The 13,829-nt window shown below is 48.5% G+C and overlaps 2 protein-coding genes across 2 annotated transcripts in view; one reads left to right on the top strand and one right to left on the bottom strand.

Moving 5' to 3' along the window:
* The window catches only part of AHSA1 (activator of HSP90 ATPase activity 1), a 25,435-nt gene extending 19,320 nt beyond the window's left edge, over positions 1-6,115 (bottom strand). The window contains exon 1 of the mRNA XM_089660600.1: positions 5,904-6,115. Within this exon, the coding sequence (XP_089516726.1) occupies positions 5,904-5,983 (80 nt within the window). The 5' untranslated portion in view covers positions 5,984-6,115. The remainder of the gene's footprint in view (positions 1-5,903) is intronic.
* A 1,720-nt stretch (positions 6,116-7,835) lies between these two features.
* The window catches only part of VIPAS39 (VPS33B interacting protein, apical-basolateral polarity regulator, spe-39 homolog), a 28,386-nt gene continuing 22,392 nt past the window's right edge, over positions 7,836-13,829 (top strand). Inside the window, exons 1-8 of the mRNA XM_089660598.1 lie at positions 7,836-7,963; positions 8,915-9,007; positions 9,237-9,336; positions 9,569-9,715; positions 10,276-10,314; positions 10,394-10,458; positions 11,328-11,384; positions 13,291-13,383. Coding sequence (XP_089516724.1) covers positions 8,915-9,007; positions 9,237-9,336; positions 9,569-9,715; positions 10,276-10,314; positions 10,394-10,458; positions 11,328-11,384; positions 13,291-13,383 — 594 coding nt within the window. The 5' untranslated portion in view covers positions 7,836-7,963. The remainder of the gene's footprint in view (positions 7,964-8,914; positions 9,008-9,236; positions 9,337-9,568; positions 9,716-10,275; positions 10,315-10,393; positions 10,459-11,327; positions 11,385-13,290; positions 13,384-13,829) is intronic.

The following is a 13,829-nucleotide window of genomic DNA, read 5'->3' as shown; positions in this document are numbered from 1 at the left end:
CAACATTGAAGAACACAATGCAGGTGGACAGAAGACTATGAAAAGGATGATCAGTGCTACAACGTGACATCATCAGACAGGTAAGAGTGCATTCACACCAGCAGCGTCACTCAACAAAAGCACAAGACAAGGTGTTAACACCAAAAAAAAAAAAAAAAAAAAGGGTACGTTGCATTTTTTTGGCTCTTCGCGTTTCAAAGCACCGCAGAGCACAGAATCACATAAAACGCTGCAACGCATTTTAACTTGCAAGCTCTTTCTTGCATGTTATGTACACAACAAGCCTACATGCACAGGGGCACATCTACCCGTGCAGCAGATACACTGACTTTTGGGTGTCTTGGAGCTGCGTGCAGCCACCCATAGACGAGAACTGGTGAAGGTGGTTGTACGCAACGACACGCCAATAACAGTGTAAAGCACATGTGCACAGCCGTAATGTCCGAGCGCGGGTATGTACGGGAACAATGCACCCCCCTGGGAGCTGGGCAAACTGGTCCTAATACAAGACGCCAATCGCTGCAACATGCAGCATCTGAAGATGGTGAATACAGGTTGGGGACTGATGTGAATGTACAATATACACTGGGGATGGAAAGTTTGGGCACCCCAGCTAAAAATTTGTATTAATGTGCATAAAGAAGCCAAGGAAAGATGGAAAAATCTCCAAAAGGCATCAAATTACATATTAGACATTCTTATAATATGTCAACAAAAGTTAGATTTTATTTCCATCATTTACACTTTCAAAATAACAGAAAACAAAAAAATGGCGTCTGCAAAAGTTTGGGCACCCTGCAGAGTTAATATCTTGTACTGCCCCCTTTGGCAAGTATCACAGCTTGTAAACGCTTTTTGTAGCCAGCCAAGAGTCTTTCAATTCTTGTTTGAGGTATCTTTGCCCATTCTTCCTTACAAAAGTCTTCCAGTTCTTTGAGATTTCTGGCCTGTGTGTCACGCACTGCTCTTTTAAGGTCTATCCATAGATTTTCAATTATGTTGAGGTCAGGAGATTATGAAGGCCATGGCAAAACCTTCAGTTTACGCCTCTTGATGTAATCCCCCGTGGATTTCAAGGTGTGTTTAGGATCATTATCCATTTGTAGAAGCCATCCTCTCTTTAACTTCGGCTTTTTCACAGATGGCATCAAGTTACCATCCAAAATTTGCTGAAATTATATTGAATCCATTTTTCCTTCTACTCGTGAGATGTTCCCTGTGCCACTGGCTGCAACACAACCCCAAAGCATGATTGATCCAACCCCATGCTTAACAGTTGGACAGAGGTTCTTTTCATTAAATTCTGTGCCCCTTCTTCTCCAAACGTACCTTTGCTCATTCCGGCCAAAAAGTTCAATTTTAACCTCATCGGTCCACAGAACTTGTTTCCAAAATGCATCAGCCTTGTCTATATGTTCATTTGCAAAGTTCAAACGATGATTTTTGTGGTGAGGACGTAGAAGAGGTTTCCTTCTGATGACTCTTCCATGAAGACCATATTTGTACAAGTATCTCTTTATAGTGGAATAGTGTACCACAACTCCAGTGTCTGCCAGATCTTTCTGGAGGGATCGTGCAGTCAAACGTGGGTTTTGAATTGTTTTTCTCACAATCCTGCGAGCTGTTCTGTCTGATATTTTTCTTGGTCTTCCAGATCTTGCTTTAACTTCCACTGTTCCTGATGACTGCCATTTCTTAATTACATTCCGAACAGAGGATATTGACATCTGAAAACGCTTTGCTATCTTCTTATAGCCTTCTCCAGCTTTGTGAGCGTCAACTATTTTCAGTTTCAGTTTTCTAGACAACTGCTTAGAAGAAACCATGGCGCTGATTGTTGGGGCAAGGTCAGATGAGTCTGGGCATTTAAAACCTTTGAGATTGACATCACCTGGTCTTTCCAGACGATGATTGAGAACAATCCATGACACTGGCAGGTCTCAGCTTTGCAAAGGGGGCAGTGCATGCTATAAATTCTGCAGGGTGCCCAAACTTTTGCAGACGCCATTTTTTTGTTTTCTGTTATTTTGAAAGTGTAAATGATGGAAATAAAATCTAACTTTTTTTGACATATTATAAGAATGTCTAATCTGTAATTTGATGCTTTTTGGAGATTTTTCCATCTTTCCTTGGCTTCTTTATGCACATTAATACAAATTTTTAGCTGGGGTGCCCAAACTTTCGATCCCCACTGTATATGTAAAGTGCTGTGTAAACTGACGGCGCTATATAGGTACCTGAAATAAATACTCCGGGGTGGATTCACTAAATAGACTGTGCACTGCACGTGCAGCTGCTCCAGACCTTAGTACATAGGGTGAAGCTTCACTTTGCAAAGAATACCCAATCACATGCAAGGAAAATTTAAAAAAAAAAACAAAAAAAAAAAAACCAGCATTTTTTGCTTGTACGTGATTGGATGACAGAAGGCAGAGCGCCCTTCATTTACTAAGATCTGGAGCAACTGCACGTGCAGGGCACTGTATATTTGCTTTTAGTAAGTCAACCCCACAGTATAGATGCCGAGGATAGTGAGTATATACACAAGTATCATATATGAGAGAAAAAAAATATATATATATTACAGGGGGATTTACGAACCCTAGGTTCACACCTAAACGTTTTCTGTAGCATTTTGCAGAAACGCAGTGCAGTCCATTTAACATGATTTCCTATGGGATACGTTCACATCTCCGCGTTTTCACCTGGAAGCAAAACGTTGCATTTTTGGTTCTATAGACTTCAATAGGAATGCTACAGAAAAGCACGTATTGCGTTTCTGATGCGTTTTAAATCTGCCTAGCAACAAGAAAAAAAAATGCCCCCCGCCCCAAAACACACCAAAAATGCAGAAACGCAACCTGCATAGGTGTGAACCTAGGGTAAAGCTGGTGCAGCTGTGCATGGGAGCCAATCAGCTTCTAACTTCAGCTTGTTCCATTAAACTTTGGAAATAAAACCTGGAAGCTGATTGGCTACTATGCAGAGCTGCACCAGATTGTGAGTGAACCAGCTTAATAAACCCGTGTGTGTGTCAATATATATTTATATAATATATACACCGATCAGCCACAACATTATGACCACTGACAGGTTAAGTGAACACAGATTATCTCATTACAATGGCATCTGAAAGTAGGTGGGATATATTGGGCAGCAAGTGAACATGTTGTCCCTGAAGTTGATGTGTTGAAAGCAGAAACAATTGACATCGCAATTTGTTGTGTATGGGGCTGTGTAGCCATAGGCCGGTCATGGTGCCCACGCTGACCCGTGTCCACGGCCAAAGGTGTCTACAATGGGCATGTGAGCATCGGAACTGGACCACGGAGCAATGGATGAAGGTGGCCTGGTCTGGTGGATCACAGTTTCTTTTAGATCCTGTGGATGGTCGGGTGTCTGTGTGTCATTTACCTGGGGAAGAGATGGCACCAGGATGCAGTATGTGAAGAAGACAAGCCGGGGGAGGCCGTGTGATGGTTTGGGCAATGTTCTGCTGGGAAACCTTGGCTCGTGTCACTCATGTGGATGTTACATAGTTAGTCTGGCTTAAAAGGACAAAGGGCGGCACAGTGGCTTAGTAGTTAGCATGTTTGCCGTGCAGTAAATGGGCCATGGGTTCAATTCCTAACCACGGCGCCTCCTGCATGGAGTTTGCATGTTCTCCCTGTGCTTGTGTGGGTTTCCTCTGGGTACTCCAGTTTCCTCCCACACTACAAAGACATGCTGGTAGGTTAATTGGCTCCTAAGTTGTCCGAGTTTCATCCCTGGCCATGTGGGATCTCCTGCATGGTGGGGGTTGGGGAAAGACCTGGCGACCTACCGTGTAAAATAATTGCTAAGAGAATTCATGGAAAATGTCGCTTACGAGTGACGGTCCATGCAATCACCAAGGGTCAGATACCACTGAATGAATAGACAGAAAAAGACAAAAGTCCATCCAGTTCAACCATTAAAAAAAAAAAAAAGTTATAATCCTACACCCACAGTTGATCCAGAGGAAGGCAAAAAAAACCCAGCAAAGCAAGATCCAATTTGCTCCTGCAGGGGAAAAAATTCCTTCCTGATCCCCCGAGAGGTAATCGGATATTCCATGGATCACCTACTGAAACATTGTTGGTGAACAAGTCCACCCCTTCATGGAAATGGTATTCCCTAATGGAAGGGACCTCTATTAGCAGGATAATGGCTCAAGAATGGGTTGAGGAACACAACAATGAGTCTGAGGTGTTGATTTGGCCTCCAACTTCCCCAGATCTCAATCTTACAGGAGGTAAAGGATTTGCTATGGACGGCTCAGTGGGGTCCACGGCTGGACGGGTCACGGCTGCTTTGGCGGCAACACGTAGAACCTTCTCGGCATTAGGTAGGTGGGTGGTCACAATGTAACGACTGATCGGTGTGTGTGTGTGTGTGTGTGTATATATATATATATATATATATATATATATATATATATATAAAAATAATGGTCACCCTGGATACACTGCATCTCACCGTCACCCCGGACACGCTGCATCTCGCCGTCACGCTGCGTCACGCCGGACACGTTGCATATCGCCGTCACGCCGGACACCTTGCATATCGCCGTCACGTCGCATATCGCCGTCACCCCCCGACACGTCGCATATCACTATCACCCACGACACGTATCTCATTATCACCATCACCCCGGGTACATTGTACATCACCGTCACACCAGATACATTGTATATCACCGTCACCCCGGGTACATTGTACATCACCGTCACCCCGGGTACATTGTACATCACCGTCACCCCGGGTACATTGTACATCACCGTCACCCCGGGTACATTGTACATCACCGTCACCCCGGGTACATTGTACATCACCTTCATACCAGATACATTGTATATCACCGTCACCCCGGGTACATTGTACATCACCTTCATACCAGATACATTGTATATCACCGTCACCCCGGGTACATTGTACATCACCTTCATACCAGATACATTGTATATCACCGTCACCCCGGGTACATTGTACATCACCTTCATACCAGATACATTGTATATCACCGTCACCCCGGGTACATTGTACATCACCTTCATACCAGATACATTGTATATCACCGTCACACCAGATACATTGTACATCACCGTCACCCCGGGTACATTGTACATCACCGTCACCCCGGACGCATTGTACATCACCGTCACCCCGGACGCATTGTACATCACCGTCACACCAGATACATTGTACATCACCGTCACACCAGATACATTGTACATCACCGTCACCCCGGGTACATTGTACATCACCGTCACCCCGGGTACATTGTACATCACCGTCACACCAGATACATTGTACATCACCGTCACACCAGATACATTGTACATCACCGTCACACCAGATACATTGTACATCACCGTCACCCCGGGTACATTGTACATCACCGTCACACCAGATACATTGTACATCACCGTCACCCCGGGTACATTGTACATCACCGTCACCCCGGGTACATTGTACATCACCGTCACCCCCGGTACATTGTACATCACCGTCACACCAGATACATTGTATATCACCGTCACACCAGATACATTGTATATCACCGTCACCCCGGGTACATTGTACATCACCGTCACCCCCGGTACATTGTACATCACCGTCACACCAGATACATTGTACATCACCGTCACCCCGGGTACATTGTATATCACCGTCACCCCGGGTACATTGCAGCTGAAGGGGTGCAGAATCTCCCCCAACAAATTATAGGCCGTTATAATGACCCAATACTGAGGGATGGAGGACACTGAAGTGTGGGAGGATCTCGGGGCCATGTGTATGAGGGGGAGGTGCCATCCGGTAGACCGGTGTTTATCGGTGAAGGAGAATCATGAACACAACGTGCCCGGGCTCTCCGGCCTCACCAATGCCAGTTGTTGACGTTGGTGGCGTCCGCCCTCTGCTCCACAATCCAGCGCGGGTCTCCCTGCCCCCACTTGGCCATGACTGTGCCGTCCCCGGTGTGTCCCCCTCCGCGGACCTCCGCCGTCACTTTTTTTTATCCGTAGAAGTTACTAGAAGAGCCTGGAAAGCCGGCAGGCCCGCCTACGGCTCCGCCCTTTCCTGCCTTACGCCATCTTGCCGGAGACCATCGCTGAGCTCCCCGAGCCAGGCCCCAGCAATATGGCGCCGCGCGTTCAGCAGGGACACTCAAGTACCAATGAGCAGATGTCAAAGTGGCGGTCCTCCAGCTGTTGCCAAACTACAAGTCCCATGAGGCATTGCAAGATTGACGGTTACAAGCACGACTCCCAAGGGTAGAGGCATGATGGGACTTGTAGTTTCCAAACAGCTGGAGGGCCGCCAGTTTGCTAGAAGAGCTCTCCAGGAGGCAAGGCAATGGAGCCATCTTTACTGAGGGCTGCGAGACAAATTATTATTAGCAATGTACTATATCAATATCATTATATTATAATAAGCATTATTAGTATTATTCTATGAAATTAATGTAATGCAGGAGGAGGGGAATCATTCTATGCTGGATAAATGGGAGGGGCTATGACAGATGGGAGGGGCAATCCTGGGCTCAGTAGATCACAATATGAGGAGTCCCCCTGTAGGACGTGGACAATATAATGCCCCCCCCCCGTATAATATGCCCCCCCCCGACACGTCGCATATCGCCGTCACCCCCCGACACGTCGCATATCGCCGTCACCCCCCGACACGTCGCATATCGCCGTCACCCCCGACATGTCGCATATCGCCGTCACCCCCGACACGTCGCATATCGCCGTCACCCCCCGACACGTCGCATATCGCCGTCACCCCCATTAGTATTATTCTATGAAATTAATGTAATGCAGGAGGGGAATCATTCTATGCTGGATAAATGGGAGGGGCTATGATGGATGGGAGGGGCAATCCTGGGCTCAGTAGATCACAATATGAGGAGTCCCCCTGTAGGACGTGGACAATATAATGCCCCCCCCCGACACGTCGCATATCGCCGTCACCCCCCGACACGTCGCATATCGCCGTCACCCCCCGACACGTCGCATATCGCCGTCACCCCGGACACATATCTCATTATCACCATCACCCCGGGTACATTGTACATCACCGTCACACCAGATAAATTGTATATCACCGTCACACCAGATACATTGTATATCACCGTCACACCAGATACATTGTATATCACCGTCACACCAGATACATTGTATATCACCGTCACCCCAGGTACATTGCAGCTGAAGGGGTGCAGAATCTCCCCCAACAAATGGCCGTTATAATGACCCAATACTGAGGGATGGAGGACACTGGAGTGTGGGAGGATCTCGGGGCCATGTGTATGAGGGGGAGGTGCCATCCGGTAGACCGGTGTTTCCAGCTGTTTGGAAACTACAAGTCCCATCATGCCTCTACCCTTGGGAGTCATGCTTGTAACCGTCAATCTTGCAATGCCTCATGGGACTTGTAGTTTGGCAACAGCTGGAGGACCGCCACTTTGACATCTGCTCATTGGTTCTCTGAGTGTCGCTGCTGAACGCGCGGCGCCATATTGCTTTATATCAATATCATTATATTATAATAAGCATTATTAGTATTATTCTATGAAATTAATGTAATGCAGGAGGAGGGGAATCATTCTATGCTGGATAAATGGGAGGGGCTATGACGGATGGGAGGGGCAATCCTGGGCTCAGTAGATCACAATATGAGGAGTCCCCCTGTAGGACGTGGACAATATAATGCCCCCCCCCCGTATAATATACACTATTCTATGTATAGGATACATTGTATCGGATCTCAGTGTGTGTGTGGGCGGAGGGAGGTGACCTCTTTGGTCAGGAAGTGTCGGGCGCGGTGGTTGCTGGGAGTGGTAGTTCTGCCTGTGGCGCAGTGCCAGCCTGTAGAGGGCGGTGTGGACTACACCTCCCAGCGTGACCCGGGACAGAGAGCTCCTGATCGTGGAGGAGAGGTATGCGGGTTCTGGCACTCTGCTCTCTCCTTCTCTGGCTCCCCTCAGACCGGAGTACAGCTGAGGGGAGGATTTTCTATGGCTGCTACACGGGGCTTACAGCTTCCTGAATTCTGCACTCATTTCCCATCTGCTGACATTATAGGCTTAGTTATATTTTCACCATTGTGGATTGGTGGGGGAGGGGCGACGCAACGTCTCTGGCCGTTCCTGGGGGGAGGGGGCGACGCAACGTCTCTGGCCGTTCCTGGGGGGAGGGGGCGACGCAACGTCTCTGGCCGTTCCTGGGGGGAGGGGGCGACGCAACGTCTCTGGCCGTTCCTGGGGGGAAGGGGCGACGCAACGTCTCTGACTGTTCCTGGGGGGAGGGGACGATGCGCCATCTCTTGCCGTTCTTGGGGGGAGGGGGCGATGCGCCATCTCTGGCAGTTCCAGGGGGGAGGGGGCGACGCTCCATCTCTGGCCATTCCTGGGGGGAGGGGGCGATGCAAGGTCTCTGGCCATTCCTGGGGGGAGGGGGCGATGCTCCGTCTCTGGCCTTTACTGGGGGAAGGGGGCGACGCGCCGTCTCTGGCCGTTCCTGGGGGGAGATGGCGAAGCTCCGTCTCTGGCCATTTCTGGGGGGGGGGGGCGCGACACTCCGTCTCTGGCCGTTCCTGGGGGGGAAGGGGGCACGATGCTCTGTCTCTGGCTGTTCCTGGTTGGTAATGCTCTATCTCTGGCTGTTCTTGGTGGGGAGGGGGGGTGATTCTTTGGCTGTTTCTAGGGGGTTTGATGCTCCTTCTCTGGCTCTTTCTCGGGGTGTTGCTGTGTCTCTGTCTGTTCCTGGGGGGTAATGCTCTGTTCTTGGTTGGGGGGGGTTGATGCTTCTCTGTCTCTCTCTCGGGTGATGCTCTGTTTCTGGCTGTGTCTGGGTAGTGACACTCCCGTGCTCCTCTCTCTACACTCCAGATGTCCAGGGTAAAGGAGGATGAAGATTACTGGAATGCTTCCAAGTGTAAGGCGTTCACCTTTGATGACCACGATGAGGATGGATTGTCTCAGGTAAAGTGGAAAACCAAAATGACAGTTGTGGTTGTATGCCACCTTAGACTGATCTCATATCTCAGCCTCCCCCACTCCGTCAATTGTCTCATCCTTCTCCCTAGCCTGATGTCATCCTTGTCCTCTGTCCATCCTCGGACTCTCCAGTCCTTCCTGAACCTAGAATCCTGTGTATGTTGTGTCCATTGTACTGGATTGCAGCCTCAACTAAAGCTGATTCCTTTTTTAGCTGAAAGAATCGAAGCGCGCTGTCAACAGTCTGAAAGCCTTTGTGGAGGAAGATGATGAGGATTGGGAGAGATTCACCTGGAGTGGAGAGCCGGTGGGGAGTGAGTATCCATCTCTGAAGGTGATACATCTAATACGTAGGAAGTACTGCTATCTGGGTGTCCAAAAGGTACCCCCCATCTCTGTGTCCAAAGGGTACCCCCCATCGTGGTCTCTAAGAAGTAGCCTTCTATCTTGGTGTCTAAGGGGTAGCCCATATGGAAGAGGGGGATTTTGGAAGTCTGTTATGCCGGGTTGATTGTCCCACCTGATCTGTTTTTGTGTCTCTATCAGGTATATCATGGTCTATTAAAGAAACCTCATCAGGTAACCGGGGGAGGGACACAAAGAGTCCAGGAACTGAGAAACCTCGTTCAGAGTCGTCCTCTTACTCCTTCCCCAAACCAGTGTCCTCCTATTCTCTTGGCAGCCTCTTTAAAGGTGAATGCTATTTATTGTCTTACCCTCCTGTGTAGGTTGTGTTGTGTTCCTCATTATTATTATACAGGATTTATGGCGCCAACAGTTTGCTCAGCTCTTTACAATATAACGGGAGACAATACAGCAACAATACAGTTCAATACAAGAGGGATAGGAGGGCCCTGCTCCTTGGAGCTTACAATTTAGGAGGGAGGGGCTAGTGGTACAAAAGGTAGTAACTGTGGGGGATGGACTGGTTGGAAGAGTAGAAGATTCCAGTATTAGCTGAGGACAGGATAGGCTTCCCTGAAGAGAGAGGTTTTCAGAGATCGCCTAAAAGTGAGCAGAGTAGGCGATAGTCTGATAAATTGGGGTAGAGAGTTCCAGAGGATGGGGGAAGCTCTTGAGAAGTCCTGGAGATGAGCATGGGAGGAGGAGACAAGGGAGCTAGAGAGTAGGAGGTCTTGCGAGGAGCGGAGAGTACGGTTTGGGTGATAATTCTCTTAGTATACATTCTGTGTAGATTTGTATTGTATATTATATTTCTTTGTGATCCCTATTGCTGCCTCTGTCCATTGCAGGAAAGACCCGGCAGAGTAGTTTCCAGTCGCTGTCTGATGGTAAGTTGTTTTTCTGCCCTTCTCATGGTGTTTAACTAGGGTTGAGCATCTGGTCATGTTTTTTCCTCTTCTCTTCAAGATGTTCTAGAGACAAACAATAGACATTATGCCCCAGAGTTGCGGAAACCAAGATCTGAATACCAGGTATCATTGGATGGTGAGAAGTGGAGGCCTTTTGGGTAGTGGGGAGGCAGAGGAGGCCTGTTGGTAAGGTGGGGAGGGGGTCGTGTGTAGCAGGAGGCAATGAGGGCCTCTAGGAAGGGGAAGGTAGTGGAGACCCTGTGGGGTAAGGGGAGGTAGTGGAGACCCTGTGGGGTAAGGGGAGGTAGTGGAGACCCTGTGGGGTAAGGGGAGGTAGTGGAGACCCTGTGGGGTAAGGGGAGGTAGTGGAGACTCTGTGGGTTAAGGTAGTGGAGACCCTGTGGGGTCAGCAGAAGGAAGTGGAGACCCTGCGGGGTAAGCGAAAGGAAGTGGAGACCCTGCGGGGTAAGCGGAAGGAAGTGGAGACCCTGCGGGGTAAGCGGAAGGAAGTGGAGACCCTGCAGGGTAAGCAAAAGGAAGTGGAGACCCTGCAGGGTAAGCGGATGGTAGGGGAGACCCTGCGGGGTAAGGGGAAGGTAGGGGAGACCCTGCGGGGTAAGCGGAAGGTAGGGGAGCCCCTGCGGGGTAAGCGGAAGGTAGGGGAGCCCCTGCGGGGTAAGCGGAAGGTAGGGGAGCCCCTGCGGGGTAAGCGGAAGGTAGCGGAGCCCCTGCGGGGTAAGCGGAAGGTAGGAGAGACCCTGCGGGGTAAGCGGAAGGTAGGAGAGACCCTGCGGGGTAAGCGGAAGGTAGCAGAGCCCCTAGGGGGTAAGCGGAAGGTAGCGGAGACCCTACGGAGTAAGCGGAAGGTAGCGGAGCCCCTGCGGGGTAAGCGGAAGGTAGCGGAGCCCCTGCGGGGTAAGCGGAAGGTAGCGGAGCCCCTGCGGGGTAAGCAGAAGGAAGTGCAAACAATAACGTTCTGATGTATTTTCCAGGATTATAACGGGGAGTGGAGCATTGAGGATTCCGTTCGCAGGATGAGCAAAGGCAAGGTATGGTCTGTGATCTGGACAGTTCTCCTCGCAGGGCCAGCATTATGTGTCCTCTGCATTTCTGACTCAAATGGAAAAGCGCAATAACATATATGACAGCTTACTAAAGAAATGTCTGTGTCCCCACTAGGGGAGATCACACAGGGGGCCAGGAGGTCACAGAAGGCAATAAAAACCTGATAGAAATTCCACCCCCCCCCCACTTCCTCCTGTCCAGAGATAAACAAGCCTATGTCTGGAGTCATGCTTTGAATTCTTTGGCAAGATTAGCATCATCTCTTACTGCATGCAGTTTTCTTAAGCAACTTATCAGCAGCATTGCCAGCCCTCTGTGTGCATTCACTCAGTTAGCCACTGGACTTAATCTTGGTACACACGGGCCGAAAATGGTTGGTACCGCTCCTACAGCTGTCAGTACAGCTCCTTGTCCAGCCTCGCTGAGCAGGGAGATCGCCGCACTAGCATTGGATGTGTTAGTCTAGCAATCTGTCATTTTATTTTCATTCTGGGTTGAAGGAAAAAAACTTCCCGTGTGTACCCAGCCTTGCTGTAGGAGCAATCAGGCAGCTCAACAGCCAACTGGAGAAGCTTGCCTGACAACACTGCTGCTATATGTGAGGCAGTGGCTTAGCATTGACTGCCTGCAACAGGAAGTGCTGTTACTGACAGGACCTCCAGGTAAAAAAAATGTTGCAACCAATTCACCAAAAAAAAAAAAAAATAGGGATTTGCTTAACCCCTTCACGCCTAAGGGTAAAACAAATCTAAATGCCTAAGCACAGTTCTGCAACATTGACATGTGTTAGTAAAACCGTACAGATCATCACAACTACTTTGTACATCCAGGTGGATTATACCGCGTTATTTTCAGGACAAATTGGGCTTTCATTTGGTGGTAAATAGTAATGGATAGCTCCTAATTTTTTTTTTATTATCAAAGGAAAACTAGTTAGCTGTGTGTTTCTTGGTACGACCATAACCTACCTCCATAGAACAACCCAAAATAAATTCTCCAGCTCTTGACGATCGCAGCGATACCATATATGTGTATGTTATTTGTTGTTTGTACCCGTAGTACAGTCCAGAAACAATAGCGCGCATTTTTTAATTTTTTTTCTTAGCTAAAACACACTGACATTAACGCTAACTGACACTGATACCAATTTTTTTTTTTAATCCTGACATTTGACCCTGACCGTTGACTTTGACCCTGACATTTGACTTTGACCCTGACCTTGACCCAAACAGTAACCTTGGCACTGAACTAGATCAAACCTTGATCTAGGTATTTATTTTTTCTTTTCTTTTTTAATATTTATTTATTTATTTATTTACAAACATTTTTTATCTCTCTATGTCAGGAGTTAGAGAGATACAATGTATCTTTCTTCTCCAGAGAGAAAAAAAACAAGGGGGCCGGGCTGCACAGTGACTGATCACTGTGATAGCCAATCAGAGGCTATCACAGCGATCAGGCGACCCGAAATCGGGAGTCCCGGGTCCCGATCGTTAGAACGGGACCCGGGGCTCTCAGTGACACCGCGGTCTCTGTGCTGGGAGCGTGTCATGCGTCGCGCTCCCAGCACAAAGACAGGTGCGCAAATATGTGGCCCCACAAAGGCCCAGTTCCGTGAGGCCGCATATTTGTGTACCGTCGGCGTCAAGGGGTTAAAGGACAACTGTACCTTTGTGCGGTTGTCCCCTTATCAATCCCCCACACCCCCAATTTTTGCTGTGACAATGGGGGGGGAGAAATTATCCTGCACATAGATCACTCCCTGGCCTGTAGTTTTCTAGGAGCATAATGTCGCATTTCTGCTTCCTCCAGCTTGAGATAAAGGCAGCACATTGTCAGTGGTCCTAATTCCTGATCTTTATAGGATGGTGTGTGTGTATTTGTGGACAGGTCTGCTCCCTGGAGAGGTTCCGCTCTTTGAAGGAGAAGCTACAACTTCTGGATGAAGCCGTCCGACTTCATGATGGGAATGTCATCACAGCTGTAAGTAGATGAAGGGTCTCATCCACTTTGAGGGGTGGCCTGGATTAGGAAATGGGTGTGGCTAAAACAACACCTAACCAATCAAATATTATTGTAAGTGTTTCAAGAGATAAATGATGATGGGAAAGGGAGATTAAAGCGCAAATGAATTTCTAGATTGAATCACTGTGGTCGATTTACTAAAACTGGAGAGTGCAGAATCTGGTGCAGCTCTGCATAGTAGCCAATCAGAACCTAACTTCAGCCCCTAACTTGGAAGGTGATTGGTTTCTATGCAGAGCTGTACCAGATTTTGCGCCCTCCAGTTTTAGTAAATCAACCCCATGGCATTAAATTGTATACTTTTAAAGGATAAGTTCACCTTTGGAACATGTTACACCCATTTTTAGGGTGGAACATGTAATGTGTTCCCATAGCCGCAGCTGGGGTTCCGCCCACACGGCCAC

This window comes from Staurois parvus, unplaced genomic scaffold (genome assembly GCF_062004578.1).
Source record: "Staurois parvus isolate SC_StPar_1 unplaced genomic scaffold, SC_StPar_1.0 ptg001253l, whole genome shotgun sequence".
NCBI classification, from domain to species: Eukaryota; Metazoa; Chordata; class Amphibia; order Anura; family Ranidae; genus Staurois; species Staurois parvus.
This window is presented reverse-complemented; position numbering and strand designations above follow the sequence as displayed.